The 15,529-nt window shown below is 45.7% G+C and overlaps 6 protein-coding genes across 6 annotated transcripts; 3 read left to right on the top strand and 3 right to left on the bottom strand.

The window, feature by feature from the left end:
• Positions 1-256: 256 nt before the first annotated feature.
• TRIVIDRAFT_196126 (uncharacterized protein) lies at positions 257-2,279 on the top strand (the record flags this gene model as incomplete). The annotated part of the gene is made up of 6 exons (XM_014095050.1): positions 257-412; positions 469-515; positions 565-1,159; positions 1,235-1,330; positions 1,393-1,504; positions 1,564-2,279. The coding sequence occupies 6 exons, from the start codon at positions 257-259 to the stop codon at positions 2,277-2,279; spliced, it is 1,722 nt and encodes a 573-aa protein (XP_013950525.1).
• Positions 2,280-3,889: 1,610 nt separating this feature from the next.
• On the top strand, positions 3,890-4,658 carry TRIVIDRAFT_40078 (uncharacterized protein; the record flags this gene model as incomplete). The annotated part of the gene is made up of 2 exons (XM_014095049.1): positions 3,890-3,964; positions 4,026-4,658. 2 exons carry the CDS (start codon positions 3,890-3,892, stop codon positions 4,656-4,658), a joined length of 708 nt encoding a protein of 235 aa, XP_013950524.1.
• Positions 4,659-5,188: 530 nt separating this feature from the next.
• On the bottom strand, positions 5,189-6,298 carry TRIVIDRAFT_163488 (glycoside hydrolase family 88 protein; the record flags this gene model as incomplete). Its single annotated transcript, XM_014095048.1, has 1 exon — positions 5,189-6,298. One exon carries the CDS (start codon positions 6,296-6,298, stop codon positions 5,189-5,191), a length of 1,110 nt encoding a protein of 369 aa, XP_013950523.1.
• A 1,393-nt stretch (positions 6,299-7,691) lies between these two features.
• On the bottom strand, positions 7,692-9,399 carry TRIVIDRAFT_214734 (uncharacterized protein; the record flags this gene model as incomplete). Its single annotated transcript, XM_014095047.1, has 3 exons — positions 7,692-9,164; positions 9,220-9,245; positions 9,307-9,399. 3 exons carry the CDS (start codon positions 9,397-9,399, stop codon positions 7,829-7,831), a joined length of 1,455 nt encoding a protein of 484 aa, XP_013950522.1.
• A 666-nt stretch (positions 9,400-10,065) lies between these two features.
• On the top strand, positions 10,066-11,508 carry TRIVIDRAFT_56585 (uncharacterized protein; the record flags this gene model as incomplete). The annotated part of the gene is made up of 1 exon (XM_014095046.1): positions 10,066-11,508. One exon carries the CDS (start codon positions 10,066-10,068, stop codon positions 11,506-11,508), a length of 1,443 nt encoding a protein of 480 aa, XP_013950521.1.
• A 103-nt stretch (positions 11,509-11,611) lies between these two features.
• Positions 11,612-13,597, bottom strand: TRIVIDRAFT_206958 (uncharacterized protein; the record flags this gene model as incomplete). The annotated part of the gene is made up of 1 exon (XM_014095045.1): positions 11,612-13,597. One exon carries the CDS (start codon positions 13,595-13,597, stop codon positions 11,612-11,614), a length of 1,986 nt encoding a protein of 661 aa, XP_013950520.1.
• Positions 13,598-15,529: the final 1,932 nt, after the last annotated feature.

Below are 15,529 nucleotides of genomic sequence, written 5' to 3'. Positions count from 1 at the left end.
TCACTTGGGCTGAGTATATGATTGACGCTACGTTAAGTGGCCGCGTTGTAATCGGAAGCATAACGTAACTCGACTGTCCTAACAAACTGAGAGGTAATCAATCTATCATTTTATTTGGTTTCCTATCTATGTGCTTTCCAATTTCTCGTCCGCCGCAGTGGCCTATAAATTTGGCTTTACGCGCCATCATAAAGCGCAAGGCCTTCAGTGATACTAATGTCTATAGGCACAATACGTTTGCATCAGTCCGCGAAAAATGTCGTCAAAGGTCTCACATGAGGAGGTTGTGTCCAAGATTCATCACTTCGTTATCGTTGGAGGTGGCACAGCTGGCCTCGCCCTCGCCACACGCTTATCGGAAAACCCAAAGTTTAACATCCTCGTCCTTGAAGCAGGCGAGAATAGACTAGGGGTAGGGACCACTAACCTTTCGACCGAGAATCAGTTGACTAAATAGTCGTGAGGCAGGATCATAAGATCGATATACCCGCTCTAATGGCCCAACTCTACGAGGAGTAAGCTGTCTACGTTCCGTTGTCCGGGTTCAAAGTCTACCCGTAATAGCTCAGAATATGACTGGTCATTCAAGTCTACCAAGCAGCATGCTTTGAACAACCGTGTTGTAGCCCAGCCGAGGGGAAAAGTTCTCGGAGGCAGTTCCGCCATTAACTTCATGATGGTAGCATACCCAAGTGCTCAAGATATAGATAACTGGGAGAAGCTCGGCAATCCTGGCTGGAACTGGGCCTCTTTGTTGCCATATTATCGTAAATCCGAAACATTCAACCAACCCTTAGCGGAGACCAAAGCTTTCTTGGGCGCTGATGTTTTCAATCACGAGATTTACGGTAAGGATGGTCCGATTAAGCTCACGGTTCCCCATTGTACGAGCCAGGTTGATGCTGCTTGGACTACAACGCTGAGAAATCTGGGGCTTGGAGCGAAGCAGGATCCGCGGGAAGGCCAAACACTCGGGGGATACGCCGTGCTCAAGTTCATCGATCAAAGTGCGCAGCGGAGCTACGCGGCGTCGGCTTATTACGCACCCAATGCATCACAATTAAAAACGACGGTCATCACCGGCGCTCATGTTGTTAATAGAATCATTCTTGAAGCAGTGGAGGGCGATAAAATTAGGGCGGCAGCTGTGTCATTCATGGTACTAGAGAAAGAGTTCACTGTCTCTGCCTTGAACGAAATTATCATCTCAGCCGGGACGGTACAGAGCCCCTAGCTACTGGAAATATCCGGAATTGGAGGATTCCGAGTGTTAAGTAATGCCGGTATCAAGGTTGTTGTAGATAACCCTAATGTGGGGGAGAATATGCAGGTAATTAGTTGTCCTCTCTTTGCCAACAGCCCTCCACTATCAATTAGTCTAAACATTTTTAGGACCATCCATTGGTGCCTCTCACCTATGAAGCTCAAGATGGCCTTCCTACTGCCGAGACAATTCAGCAGCCGGGCGTCCTGGCCTGGGCCATGGCAGAGTGGCAGTCTGGCCGTGGGGGCCACTGGCCTCTGGTGTTAGCGGCACGTCTTTCTTGCCTCATAAGGATATAGCTGATGGAGACCGAGTCAACAAGCTTCTCAGGCTTTCAGCCACGAGGTCCACCCTGAAGCAAATACATTTCAAGATTCTGGATGAGCTATTAGCTGACGAGAAGGAGGCCGACATCCAAATCAACTTTGCCCCTGCAGGTTTCAACCCATATATCGGTGAATCAATGGCTGGGCTATTCCCACATACGGACTCCGGTAACTATCTTGGATCTGTAGCTGTTGTCACACATCCATTTTCTCGCGGCTCGACGCATAAAATTTCCTCAGACCCTAAGATGCATCCCATTATTGATCCAAGATACCTCTCTGACGAGGTAGATTTCGAGATGATGGTCGACGGACTATTGTTTATACAGAAGATCGTTGAAACTGCGCCAATGGCCGATATAGTCAAAACTAACGAAGATGGCAATGGCAAAAGGATACAGCCAGGTTATAAGATTACCAGGCCGCTTGATCGAGCAGCGGCAGAGAGTTTAGTAAGGCAAGCCACAGTATCTTCTTGGCATCTCATCGGAACATGTTCGATGATGCCGCGGAACGCTGGCGGCGTAGTTGACCATCAGCTGAAAGTCTACGGAGTCGAGCGCCTCAGAGTCGTTGATGCAAGTGTGATACCTCTTCATGTGAGAGGAAATATTGCCAGCTCAGTGTATGCCATCGCTGAGAGAGCAGCAGATATGATCAAAGAGGAGTGGCAGATAGATACAGCGTAGACGTTTTATTTTACCACAACAATTTGATAAGCCTGTTTCAAAAATTTCGTTTATCCAAGTATATCAAATTCTCTGTTTCATCCCAATTCGGCCGTAATGGTTTCTCCATAACATGTGATTATTTCGTTATGGAAGCTTACAGCAGCAGTAGCTCAAATTTATGCCTCAGCCCGTTGCTCACCATTCTGCAGCCCCGTTGCATACTGTTAGCAGTATAAGCAATATAGTATTTAATATGCACCCAGCCCTGTATTCAACCATTTTAATCTTGACATTGTACCCTTAACAGTTGATTTCCTTTTATACGTTTTTGGCGTAATCCAAATATCGGATAGCTTCCTAAGGCAAAGCTTTGTTTTTATATATATACTTTCTGGCTGGAATAACACAATCCCACTCTTTGATCCTATGAAAAGCAACATATAGGATACTGAATACAAAAGGAACAATAACAGAAATGCCATTTTTAAAAAATTGCATGTATGGTAATTTAGCAGACTTTTTAGAAGAATATACAGAGGTGTGTTATAGTGTGCTGTTATAGCGTGCGTTGCTGACATGTGTATACGGTCCCGTGTATCTATTAGGTCCCTAACACTCACTATAGCTGATAGTAGCAATTCGCTAATCTGAATCTAAAGCCTAGATGTTTATCCATTAGAAATAGCAACGTAATACTGATATACAGGAACTAGCTCGATACACCTGTAAAAAGCAAAATTACTACCTACTATAAGTAGTTTTTCATTCTGTTATATATATTTCAAGTGGGATTAGTACCTGCAGCAGACAGATCTACATATAATAGATTTTTTGTTAATTTCACCTCAATGATCTAGGTTAATAAATGTCTTGAAGCGCATCTGTCTCTGGAGACGGATAACCAGTATGGCTACTTATGTACAACTAATATGCTTATCTCCAAATATCAAACCCCAGTATAACTACTTAAATGTAGTAAATATTTCTGTCTCCGGAGATAAAAAGCTAGCAGGACTACATACATGTAGCTAGTATATCTCTTGCTAGAAACAGATACCAGGACTACTTAGGCACAACTAATACATTCGTTTCCGCCAAAAAAAAAAAAAAAAAAAAAAGAACTCATCTTTTTATATACAGGGAACTTATGTATCTCTTCCAGAGACAAATGAAAACTTATCTAACCCTCTCTTAACGAGTCGGAGCCCTGCGGTACAATCCCGTTATCCGATGCGGCAAGTTCCGTCGTTCGGGATCTGCCCCACCATAGGCTTAGGAAGCAGACAAAGGTAGCGACGATTTATTATCGTAGCTATAGAAAGTAGATCCAAGTGCTGTGGAATTATGTCTTGATAGATTCCATACAGCGGGCTATGCTTATTGATCAAACTGTCTATAATATTTGTAATAGTTGTAAAAGAGTTAGTTTTATGACAATGCACTTATCTTAATCTTATGAGAAGACTCACTTTATTGCTATTTGGCAAGTATAAAAAGGCAGCGAGAACCATATACTCATTAAAGTACAAATCATTCACCAGTATTCCATTTACTAAAAGCATCAAAACAAGTCCTTCGTCATTCTTCCATTTACTAAAAGCATTAAATCCGATCTACAAACACTCAACATGGCTCCTAGAATCCTCGTTGTTCTCACTAGCCGAGCTAAGATGAACAATGGTGCACCCACTGGGTGGTATTTGGTTAGTTTCCCAAATTTCGTCCCTTAATTTTTGGAAACAGTTGCTTACACATAATTCTCAGCCTGAGTTTGCACGACCCTATTACCACTTGATTGGTCCAGATGAGACAAAACCCAGAGCTGAAATTGTCGTTGCGTCCCCTGCTGGTGGTGTGGCTCCGATAGACGAAGTGTCAGTGAAGAACTTTAAGGACCCTGCGTCAGTTAAATTCTATGAAACCAGGAAGAATCTCTGGGAGAAAACAGCAGCCCTTAAAGAGTTTCATGGAAAGGCATCCGAGTTTGATGCTATTTTCTATCCTGGTGGTCACGGGCCCATGTTCGACCTTGTTGACGACAAGGATTCCATCAAGCTGATCGAGGAATTCTACAATGCCGGTAAAATTGTTGCAGCTGTCTGTCATGGCCCTATTGCTTTCGTGAACGCCGTTGTGGACGGGAAACCGCTCCTCAATGGTCGCGTGGCCACTGGGTTCAGCAACGCAGAAGAAGATGCCATAAAACTGACTGAATACATGCCTGCTCTGTTGGAAGACGAAATCAAGCGGGTTGGTGGCACCTATGTCAAATCGGATGCGCTCTGGAAGGAGCATGTTGTCGTTGATGGGCGGATCATCACAGGCCAGAACCCAAACTCTGCCCAAGGTGTTGGTGCTGCGATTGCTCAGGCGCTCGGTAAGTTTGGCACCTTTTGATGTTTTCCATGGATATTCTAACCAGACGGATTAGGTCTTGAATCTGCCTAATAGTTAGATCCGTGTGGTAAAAGGGCTGGAGCTGTTCTATCGCAGATATAAGCAGCATGGAGGGTCTTTTACTAGCAGATTGTAAAGCATATGTAGACAGACTAAGGTAGCTTTAATAAAGCTAATATTAAAGGAAAAGAGTATATAAATAAGACGATGTTATAGAGTTCATACATATAGTTTCGGGAGTAGAGTTGTTTATCTGTTTCAGCTGCTAATATCAAGGTTAATATTATTAATATAATGTGTTGACAGCGAATCTGGAATAACATACTGATATAGTCTAATCTCCTATAAACTAAAGAGGAATTCACTCTCGGTACGAAGTGCACTAAGCCACAGCCTGACTATATAATGAAACAAAGATTATATTTGCGGAATACCCGTAACAAATCACACCCATAATTTATATAAAATTACAGGGTCTATCTTTATAACCTATTCTATAAATATAAATAATAGCCTACCAGCAGGTGAGCTTAATATGTTGCATTCAATTCAAGTAACCTATTACCAGCTTCCAACAAATAGTAGTCTGCATATACCAACCCTGTTTGGAAAGATTGTTCAATTGCGTCTTTGTTGTTGTTTACGGTTGCGTCTCTCAATACTGTATCGCTCACATCGGGGGCCAATGTTTGTGACAGACAATATCTCATCATTTGTGTTACCCATGGCAGATATTGGTCGTCGCCGGTCAGTTGATACAGCAGTAGTATTCCCGAACACGCAATCGTTGCAGCCGATGTGTCGAGGATAACAGGAGAGCGTGGCGCATCAAAGTCCCAGACCACAGCGCCATGGCTGTTTCCAATGCGACTACAAAAGTACCTGGTGCAGTTGCTTGCTGCATTCAAGAACTTTTTGTCCTTTGTATACTTGAAGACAGTTGCGTACCCATACAACGCCCAAGCTTGGCCTCGACTCCAACAACTTTGGTCATCGTAGCCCTGGATTGTGTAACGACCCTTTACTTCGCCTGTCTCTGGGTTGTAATTGACAAGATGGTAAGTTGAGCTGTCTGCCCGTATGTGGTTTTGTAGGGTTGTGTGAGCATGAGCGGTCGCGATTCTCCGAAACTCGTCATCTCCTGTCAGTTCTGCGCAAATATATAGAAGCTCAAGATTCATCATGTTGTCAATTATAACCAAAAAGTCGTCGTTTGGGTTCTCGAAGTTGAACCGTTTGGTAAGACATGTGTCCCATGAGCGCAAGCACTGCACTTTTTCGCTCCATCTAGAGGCAAGCGACGTGCCAGCATTGATGATAACCTCTTTGCTGGTGATGCTGTTGAAGTGTTTGTAATGCCTATAGAATGCAGGAAGAATCATGAAGCCGAGGTCGTGCGTTTCCTTGTTATATTGCTCCTTTTCCATGCCCTTTTGCCACTTCAATGCCTGTGTGAGAATCTCTTCTGAAGAGAAGGAAAGATTGACTCGTATCGAACGCTCATAAAGTAGCCAAATGGATCCAGGGAAGAACCCAGAAGTCCACCAGTGGGATGGTTCGTAATTGTAGACGAACTGGGTGCTGTCTGTTCGGTGTGGGAAGTAGCCGTTGATTGGTGGTGGACGTAATGCGACTCGCATAATTTTTGCCGTTGTAATATGATTAAAGACATCGTTACAAAGCTGTTGCAAGCTTATCTGACCGCCTGCAGGGAGGTGCTGGGTAGCTAGAATCCCTTTTTCAGGTTGGGCCAATTGGCCAACGACGGCAATATTTTCACCCATGTTGAGAGCAGTATTTTCTAGACATACACGAAGAGGTTCTTAAAATGTAGGCATCCGAATAAATAAAATGTTCAATGTGCAGAAGAGCTGCGTCTCCCTATATTAGGCGTGGGGTGTTAAATTATAGGTTAGCTAATGTGATTACTTACATCGATTCTTCCGGCTCTCTTTGAACTAATGATGACTGTAACCGGGCGCGGCCCGGAAATTTCACCGGTGCATTAATAAGGCGGCAAGTTCCGGCACATGGAGCGGCGCAACGAGATGCCCGTTAGTAACTCTTTTTGTAAGTACCTAGTCTCGTAGCTACCTAGTCCAAGTCATAACCAAGACATCTTTATGTGAGGGGTACTTTGTCGGATTAAATGGTCGTACCAGCACGAAATTTGTTTCGCCCTACCTTGGTGGATTTTGTGCTGGAGTTGGTTTCTGGTGATGATAGAGGCAACTTGCCTTTTTTTTTTGCCCGTCATGTCTTCCCATAATCGCTCCATTATCAGTCAGTTCTCTGAATGAATGTTGTTCATTAAGTCATGAATCCCATAGCTCACCGCATTCAATCACATTGTAACAAATGCGTTGGATCCAAGCAGGACTACGAATTACTATTGTACCGTTTGAATATAAACCTATGGGTGAAGGAGCTGATGTATTCAGGCCTGAAAGCTAACCTAGACCAAGATAAATAATATCTACGATATAATTATCTATACACTGTCGAGACCTTTGCAAAAGTAGCTCTTCTCTCGAGGTTTGTGCTATCGACTGCGTAAGGCTCAGCCGCCGGCACCCATATCGGAACACGAATCTCGTACGGCAAATGAGAAAAGGAGCGAAATTGGCTATGCCGTGACTGTATGGTTCCGAAATATCGCAGTCTGCTTAGTGCTAGCAGCGATTACAAAATTGGTTGTGATAGGGTCTCTGTGTCCCCTGGCCGTTCCCAGTCCAGTATTCAAAAGGAAGGTGCCAAGTATCTGCTGCTGCTATGAAAGTGAAATGAAGCGATGTGGCGCAATAGTGCATTTGCTACTTGACCGGAAAAAAGGTACAGGCTACATTTAAACACGCTCCAGCCGTTTTAAGTATATTCCTCTTGAATTTGCCAGATACCGGCCGTAGATACGCATGGACGCTCGACGAAAGGGACGTTCGGCTCTTCAGAGCTTACCTTACTAAATCGAGACGCATCAACGAACAAGTCGAGACATCTCCTAAATGAAGTTCACATTTTGAACAGCTGTGGATTAGAAAATACATTACATTCGACTATCTTCTTAACTGCGAAATACGCTATTATATATAGCAATGGCCCATAAACACAGTTGTAAGCAGTCAGTCCGCACCAACGGATGGAGGCACTTACGGCGCTCGTTGTGTCAACGGCTATTCAACCCCTTTGATAGTCTCCTGCACCACCTCCTCAATATGCCGTTTCTTCAACGAAGCTTTGACAGGATTCGGCGATGCAAAAATTTCATTCATCTCCTCCAAAGTCCGATTCTTCGTCTCCACAAAGAAGAAATAAATGATCAAACACTCAATCAGGTCCCAGACAATAAATACAATGTAATAATAGTATCCGATCTTCTCAATAGCCACAGCACTAGTGTACTGTCCGAGGATACTGGCCGAGGACGAGACAACGGCTCCAACAGCTGTACCCTTGGCACGAGTCTCTGTCGGAAGTGTCTCCGCAATGTAGAATGGAAGTAAGGGGACAAGACCAATTGAAAAAATGACGCTGAATAGGTAAATAAAGAAAATACCCGCGTTACCAGCTGCCTTGTTTGCTGTCTCTACAGAGAGCTTCGTACAGCCCGTGACAATGGCCAGGCAGACTGCCATGCCAAAAACGCCACCCATTAAGAAGGGACGACGGCCAACTCTGTCGAGGAGCATGGCTCCAGAAATGGCAGCAAACCAGGACACAACGGGGTTTAACGCGTTGAGAAGCAGCTGCGTGTGGGGATTGGTGATGCCAGTTTGTGCTACAATGACGGGAAAGTAGTAGCTCACCAGGGCATTTCCTGAGTATTGGCCAAACCACGACATGCCAGCGACACAAATCATGCGTCGTCTAGCAGCGTGCGTGTTGAACAAGTCTCTGTAGTCCCACCAGCGCTTATCGGAACCGTCATGACCAATTTGTGAGTTCATTTCGGCCATCTGGAGTTTCACAAAGGGATTTTCCACGGAGCCCTCTCCATGGAGCTCCGCCAAAACGCGCTCAGCCTGGGAGGTTTTTCCGTGTGCCATAAGCCAGCGGGGTGTTTCGGGACTAAACATGATGCCGAAGAAGACAATTCCTGAACTGACCATCTGCAGCCATAAAGGGATCCTGAATGATCCTTGTCCGCTGATGAAAGCTGTGCCGTAAGTAACCCAGCTGGCGATGATTGAGCCAACGAAGTAATTCGTTTGCATCAAGCCGGACAGAGGGCCACGCCAATATGGATGAGCCATTTCAGCAACAAACGTCGGGGCGGAAACATTGACGAAACCTTGTCCAAAGCCACAGAGAAAACGGCCGCCGAGGAACGTTCGTGAATTGAGAGCTGGGGCTTGAATGCATGTCCCCACGATAACGAGGCCGCAACCGAGCATTATTCCCCATCGTCGACCGCAATAGTCATTGACTGGGCCTGCGAATGGGAGGGCGGCGAGACTTCCGATGTTGAAGATGGCAAAGACTAATCCTGTTGACGATCCGGCAGATTTCCTGAGTTCGACATGGTCAGCGGGTGAGTTGCCAAGAGTGTACACATGTTGCTTACAATCCAAAGAATTGCTGATATTGTGGCTGCAGTAATAGTTAGTTAGGAATAATTTGACATGAAAGGAACAGACGTGTTGATTTTCACCATTGCATTGATGGCACCCATCAAAGAGCCATCGTACCCTTGCAAGACGATGCAGAGATATCCGAGCAAGAGTATACCGTAGAGGCGGAACATTCGTTTAGTCCATGGCTTGGGCTTGGTATCACCCAGCAACTGGGTGACATGCACAGTATCGTCCACCTCCTCTGCAAAAGAACGGTGACGGACGTCCCCTGCAGGGCCCAGCTTTTCGTCGTTCTGAGTCATGGCTTTAGGGTGACAGCTGATAAAAATTGAGGAACCAGGTTGTGAAGAGTGATCTCAGAGAGCGGAGAGTCTCATGCTTAACTTACTGAAACAAAGATCAGATCTAGCGACCTTTATAAAATCCTGAGTCTGGGGTTAATGCATCAGCTGGCTATTTCAGTCAATATTGTTGTTTTTGGTCTAGATTCTCCAGGTTCCCCATGGGGTATCCCCCAGGAAGGTGTTGAGACCTAAATTTGGCTAGACTAATTGAATTTCAATGGCGCCGGGGCGGCGATATCGCCGGACCGGTCCCCGGGCCCCCTCATGGATGTCGTGCATCTCGCACACCAAACTCGAGCTTCTCAGTGGTTAGAGAGTCCTTAATTGCTTTACATTGTAGTGCATATATTCTGTAAAGACCTTAACCTTGATCGCCTAAGTTATCTATTCACACCAGCCAGCCACCGCAAAGAGGTCTATGCAGTAACCTAACTCCTCTTCAATTCACACTCCCATTCGCCAGGCCTTCCAACACCCGTGGCGCCCAGCAACATGAATCCTGGAAATATTGAGACACGTCTCCACATCAATGGAGAATGGCTTCCTGGAAAATGCGGCAGGACGTTTCCAGCATTTAACCCCACAACCGAGGAAAAGATTGTCGATGTCCACGAAGCAGACTGGCAGGATGTAGATCTAGCAGTCCAAGCAGCTGAAGCTGCATTCCCAGCATGGCGAGACCTGTCCATGTTTGAGAGAATATCAAAGTGCCTCAAGTTGGCCGAGCTCATTGAGCGTGATAAGCATGAGATTGCGCAGCTGGAAGCATCAAATATGGGAATGCCGATATCTGCCTACCTCGCATGCATATCTGGTGCCATTGATGGTATCAAGCATGCGACTGGCTTGGCACATGACATCCACGGGGAAACAAGTTTAAACACACCCGGATTTGTCACCTTTACTCTACGACAGCCTTTTGGTGTTTGTGCCGCAATTATTCCCTGGAACGTGCCTATCGTTATGTGGTGCGGTAAGGTGATTCCGTGCGTGGTGACAGGAAACACCATTGTACTGAAGTCTTCAGAGAAGGCACCCTTGACATCCCTGAAGTTAGCCGCTCTGGCAGTTGAAGCCGGCTTCCCCCCAGGTGTCATTAATGTATTATCTGGATTTGGCCATACAGCCGGGCAGGCATTGTCGCGCCATATGCAGATTCGCAAGATCTCCTTTACAGGTTCGACTCGTGCGGCCAAAATGGTCATGGAAGAGGCTGCAAAGAGTAATATGAAGAGAGTTTGTGTCGAAACCGGAGGAAAGAACCCGGCTGTCATTTTTGATGATGCAGATTTGGAGAAAGCTGCCGAGTCGGTAGCAGCCAGCATCAAGTTCAACTCTGGGCAGATATGCGTTTCAAACTCACGCATATACGTTCAAAGAGCAGTGTTCTCAGAGTTTGTGGATACTTTCAAACCTAAGTTTCTGGACATCGCTGTGGGCGATCCGTCTCTCGAATCGACAAACTTCGGTCCCCAGGTAGATAAGACACAGTTCGACAATATTCTCAAATTAATTGATGAAGCAAAAGACGACGGTGCTTCCTTGATCTCAGGAGGTTGTCGGGCCAAGGATAAAGGCTTTTATATCCAGCCTACTATCTTCGTTCAAGTACCCAAAAGCGCCAATATTCTGAAGACGGAAGTCTTTGGCCCAGTCGTTGCCATTCAGCAGTTCGATACAGAAGACGAAGTGATTGCCGAGTGTAACGATACACAGTATGGTCTCCACGGCACCGTCTTCACACGAGACGTGTCGCGGGCATTTCGGCTGGTGAAAGCCTTTGAGGCGGGTATGATCACGGTGAACTGCAGCAGTGAAGTGGGTCCGTATGACATGCCTTTTGGCGGCTGGAAAGAGTCCGGTACTGGCAGAGAGAATGGTCGCATGGGGTTGGAATCGTATTTTGAAGTGAAGTCGGTGACACTAAAGCTGTAGTTCTATTATTGTATTGGATCAGGTTGATAATATTAGAGTGTAATTACAGCTAGATACGTATCGATCTTGCCACAATGGTTCGCCTTGTTGGAGGAAGAAGTCTTTACGTTACATTAAGACTGTTATCAATCATTTCATCTGTCCAGGTAAATATACGATCGAAGCTTTGAAAATCCATGTCAGGGGCATTATATGGTTCTGGCACCATTGCACCAAATATGGACGAGACGTTGGCGGAAGCATCGCGAAATATGTCCGGTATCGGCGGGCTAGCGAAAGATATTGGGAAAGTGCTATGGTCGTCCTCAAAGGCGACCGTACGAATATTGACAGGTGACCGAGACTTCCAAGCAGCGTCGAGTCTGTCGGCAAATTGGCCTGCCAAATTGTCTCTCTCAGTAGAGGCGTTAGGGCCAACCCACCGGGATGAGCCCTCCTGAAGAGCTTGGAGCAGTATCTCAAAGTTATCATCCACCGGCGCGTTTGAATGGTTTGCGTCAGCGAGCAAAGCCCTTGCGGCAATGAATAGACAGAAACTCAGCGTCGGTGGTATGACCACGACTGTGTTAGCGATAAATTTGGCGGCGATTGTTGCAATTTCACCAGCCGCCAAGATGCATGTCTTGGCAGCATTCTCAGTCGGCAAGCGGCTACGCAAAACAGCGTCCGGATACGCCATGACTTGGTGCAGCATGATGACACTGGTGTTGTGCGTGACATGAGCGAGTGTTAGATTTTCATCCATTTTGCCAGTCGCGTCAATGCCAGCGACCTGCCATCGTGCAGGGAGAAAAGTTTTCCAACGTATAAGCATAGCATCCAGTGATTGGAATCTCTCAAACCACCGTCGTAAACTCTCACTTTTGGAAAGATCGACGGACTCTTGGAGAAGAAAAGTTGCGACACGATTCAGACACTCGGATGCTTCGATAAGATAGGCCAAACCCCCCATTGCATCTGTGTCGACGTCTGGATCTATTTTGTTGTTGTCAATGTCAAAATATTTGGCGGTTTTATTCACCTGATCTCTCCAGAAACATCCCTCTACAGGGAGGCGCCTCTTGATGTGGTCAATAGATAGTCCTGTATTCCAGCCGGTAGCGACGGAGCAAAACCGATCTAAGAGGAAGATGCACCAAAATATTCTTCGGAAAGATTCTTTTTCCGTCAGATTCCTCGCCGGCGGTAGAAACCCTATGCGATTAAGAAGTTTGTTCTGTGACATTCCTTCGTCTTCTACGGCTAATCCTAATTGTTCCACGATTCGAGTCGCTGACGAAACAATAGACCAACTCGTAGGTCCTTTACCGCTGCCGATTGTGTTGAAGGCGAGGATTATACTTGCCTGTAGAGTTTGTACCGAGAAACGATCCATACAGGCAAGAATTACAGCGTCATGGCATCGGCGACTGTATAGTTCCTGGGTTTGGCGGTCAGAAGTGTAGAATCGGATGCTGACCGCAGTCATAGCCAGTAGGACAATGTCAGGGAGATTTCCATTTTGAGTTTCCAACGCCGCCTCAATATCCGGCCTGTGTAAAATGGGTATCCACGGGTGTATACGGTTAAAGTAAATGTTGACAAGTTCTCGCATCATGTGGAGTGGCGGAACAGATGCCTTGGGCGATCCCGACAAGTGCACCGTTGAGGCATCAGCACCACTCTGCCCTTTGGAGTAACTAAGCGGGGCCAAAACAGCTGTTCCCGATGGTGACGAGCAATCGGAAGCGCTATGAGTCCGTCGTCTTTTATTGCTTTGCTGAAGTAGCCGCTGTCGAACCGCCTGCAGCATCTCACCCAAGTTTGGGGGGTCATCTGACGCATTCTTTGTGGGAGCAATAGCAGGCCCAAGCAGCATTGATTGTCCCAAAACCAAAGCTTCAAGCGTGTCCATGCGTTTGATGAGGGTGTCTATATATCCAGGTTTGGCGCCGCGGCGTTGAGCATGCTCATAAATACACTCGGAACCACTTGAAATGCAGGTTCGGCAAGGTTCTTCGCGGGAGCATTTCTGCTTCTTGCGGCGGCAGGTAGAGCAAGCTCCGTCATGAAGGTCCGGGTTGTCATTTGTGTCTGGTGCAGTTGTCATGGTGAGAGCTTCAATGATCAGGATGAGGATGTTGAATCAATTAGAAATATTGACGCATATGAACATACAACCGCAAGTAAGTGATGTGCGGTTGGACTGTTGACTGACTCGGTCGGTTGACGGGTGAACTTTAGAGAAAGGAGCTGGAGTATTATTTACCCCATTCTCTTAGTGTATGAACCCCATTTACCCATAGGTAAGTTAGTTCGGTGGGGCAGACCGGAGCTACGTTAACCCGACACAGTTTCAGTCAACAATGCTCGTTATTTGCTATTAATTATGAACTATTAAATACTTATCCAAACGTAAATTAAACCTTATTTCAATTAACTATTACAAGTGAAAGGGGGCTAATTTAGTCTTCGAAGAAAATATTGCAATATTGGTAACCTTTTGCGAAGCATGTTAGGTTGGCCTAGTGGAAATCTGCAATATCCCTTAAAGTAATCTTTATCATCATCCCGAAAACACCATCTACTAACCCCTTCTCTTCTGCCAGCTTGGTATAAAAATATGCATTATCAACAGGTAGCCCACTTATATCGAGAATTTGTACAAGGGCAGTCCCTCCCCCTTCCGGCCTTGGCCAACGCACATGCGGATTGTGTCTCCCAAAAGGATCAAGTAATTGGATACTTTTCTGACAAAAGTCCAAGTTTCTTCTTATCAGATTCGATAAGACGCTCGAATTCAGCGTAAACAGCTCTAGGGAATCATCAACTCGGGACACAGTGGTGGTTGCGTAACCTCGTGCAGCCATGATAGATGAGACTCATTTTTACGTTTGCATACTGATATTTCTTTGTAAGAAAACATATCAGTTGCAGCATCTTTAATCTTACCGACTTCAAAGGTCAAAGTCGGTAATTTCGCTGCTGGTGTGGCTAATGGTTGTGCCCACAGCCATATGAGAAATGCTTGATCCTCGGCGATGCATGCCCGAAGTTTTTGTCCTTGCATCAGCTGCTGTTGCGTCTATATCACGATGTAATGGGCCAAATGAGGTGTCTATTCGGAACGGAATCCCCTTGCCTCGCGCAATTTAAGTAACGTTGCACACCCATTCAGATGTAAAATAGACATATAGCTTTCTGACCCGTAATATGATCCAAGACATTCAGTACTAATATCGAAAAAGCGTTTCATCTTCCAGGGATCTTTCAGGGTGAGCTATCGCAGTACTCATGGTCTGTAGTGTGATTCCGTACTGGTGGATAGCGCGGTGGAGCATCCAAGGATATTGGAATTGATTCGCCGGCAGAGATGAGGGGCACTGCCTTGATAATTACATTGATGCAACTATTAGACGGTGATTGATAGTAGAGTTGGGGCAAGTGAGCACCAGCCCACAGACATCATCATTTGGTTAAAAAAGGATTGAGCCAAGACCACCTCCCAGGACAGAGTCAATGAGCTCGTCAGAATTGTGGGCGTAACTGTCCGTTCAGCAAATGGGCTAGACTGTCGGCTATGATGGTTGTGCTTTTCTATTAAAGTAGGTATATATGTCATATTGTTCATCTGGGACGCAGGCCGCTCGCTTGGGTGTGCGAGTCGAATGTCTATTGATCGAATTCCAACGACCACTAGACACCATACAAGCACTGAATAAGGGGATTAGATTGACCTTCCCCAAATAGCCAAAAGTATGTGAACTTACCTCTTCCGCACAAATTTTCTGTTTCATTTTGAAACTGAAAGTCCTGTTCTTGAGGGTAGCCAAGGCATGGAGAACCATGCTTGATGCATCGTTGGCATTCTAGCTGGGTGCAATCACACTGTTCATTCATAATTAATTAATCTAAATGAGTTTTCTAGCTCAAAAATATCACGAACTTTGACTCTGCGTCGACGACATATATCACATCCCAAGTGAGGACTGTCAGGATTTGGCATGATGTTAAGTGACATCTGGAGGCAATTACAGTAATT

The sequence above is a fragment of the Trichoderma virens genome (assembly GCF_000170995.1).
Source record: "Trichoderma virens Gv29-8 chromosome Unknown TRIVIscaffold_91, whole genome shotgun sequence".
NCBI classification, from domain to species: domain Eukaryota; kingdom Fungi; phylum Ascomycota; class Sordariomycetes; order Hypocreales; family Hypocreaceae; genus Trichoderma; species Trichoderma virens.
The sequence above is the reverse complement of the archived record's forward strand: the minus strand, read 5'-3'. Positions and strand labels throughout refer to the sequence as shown.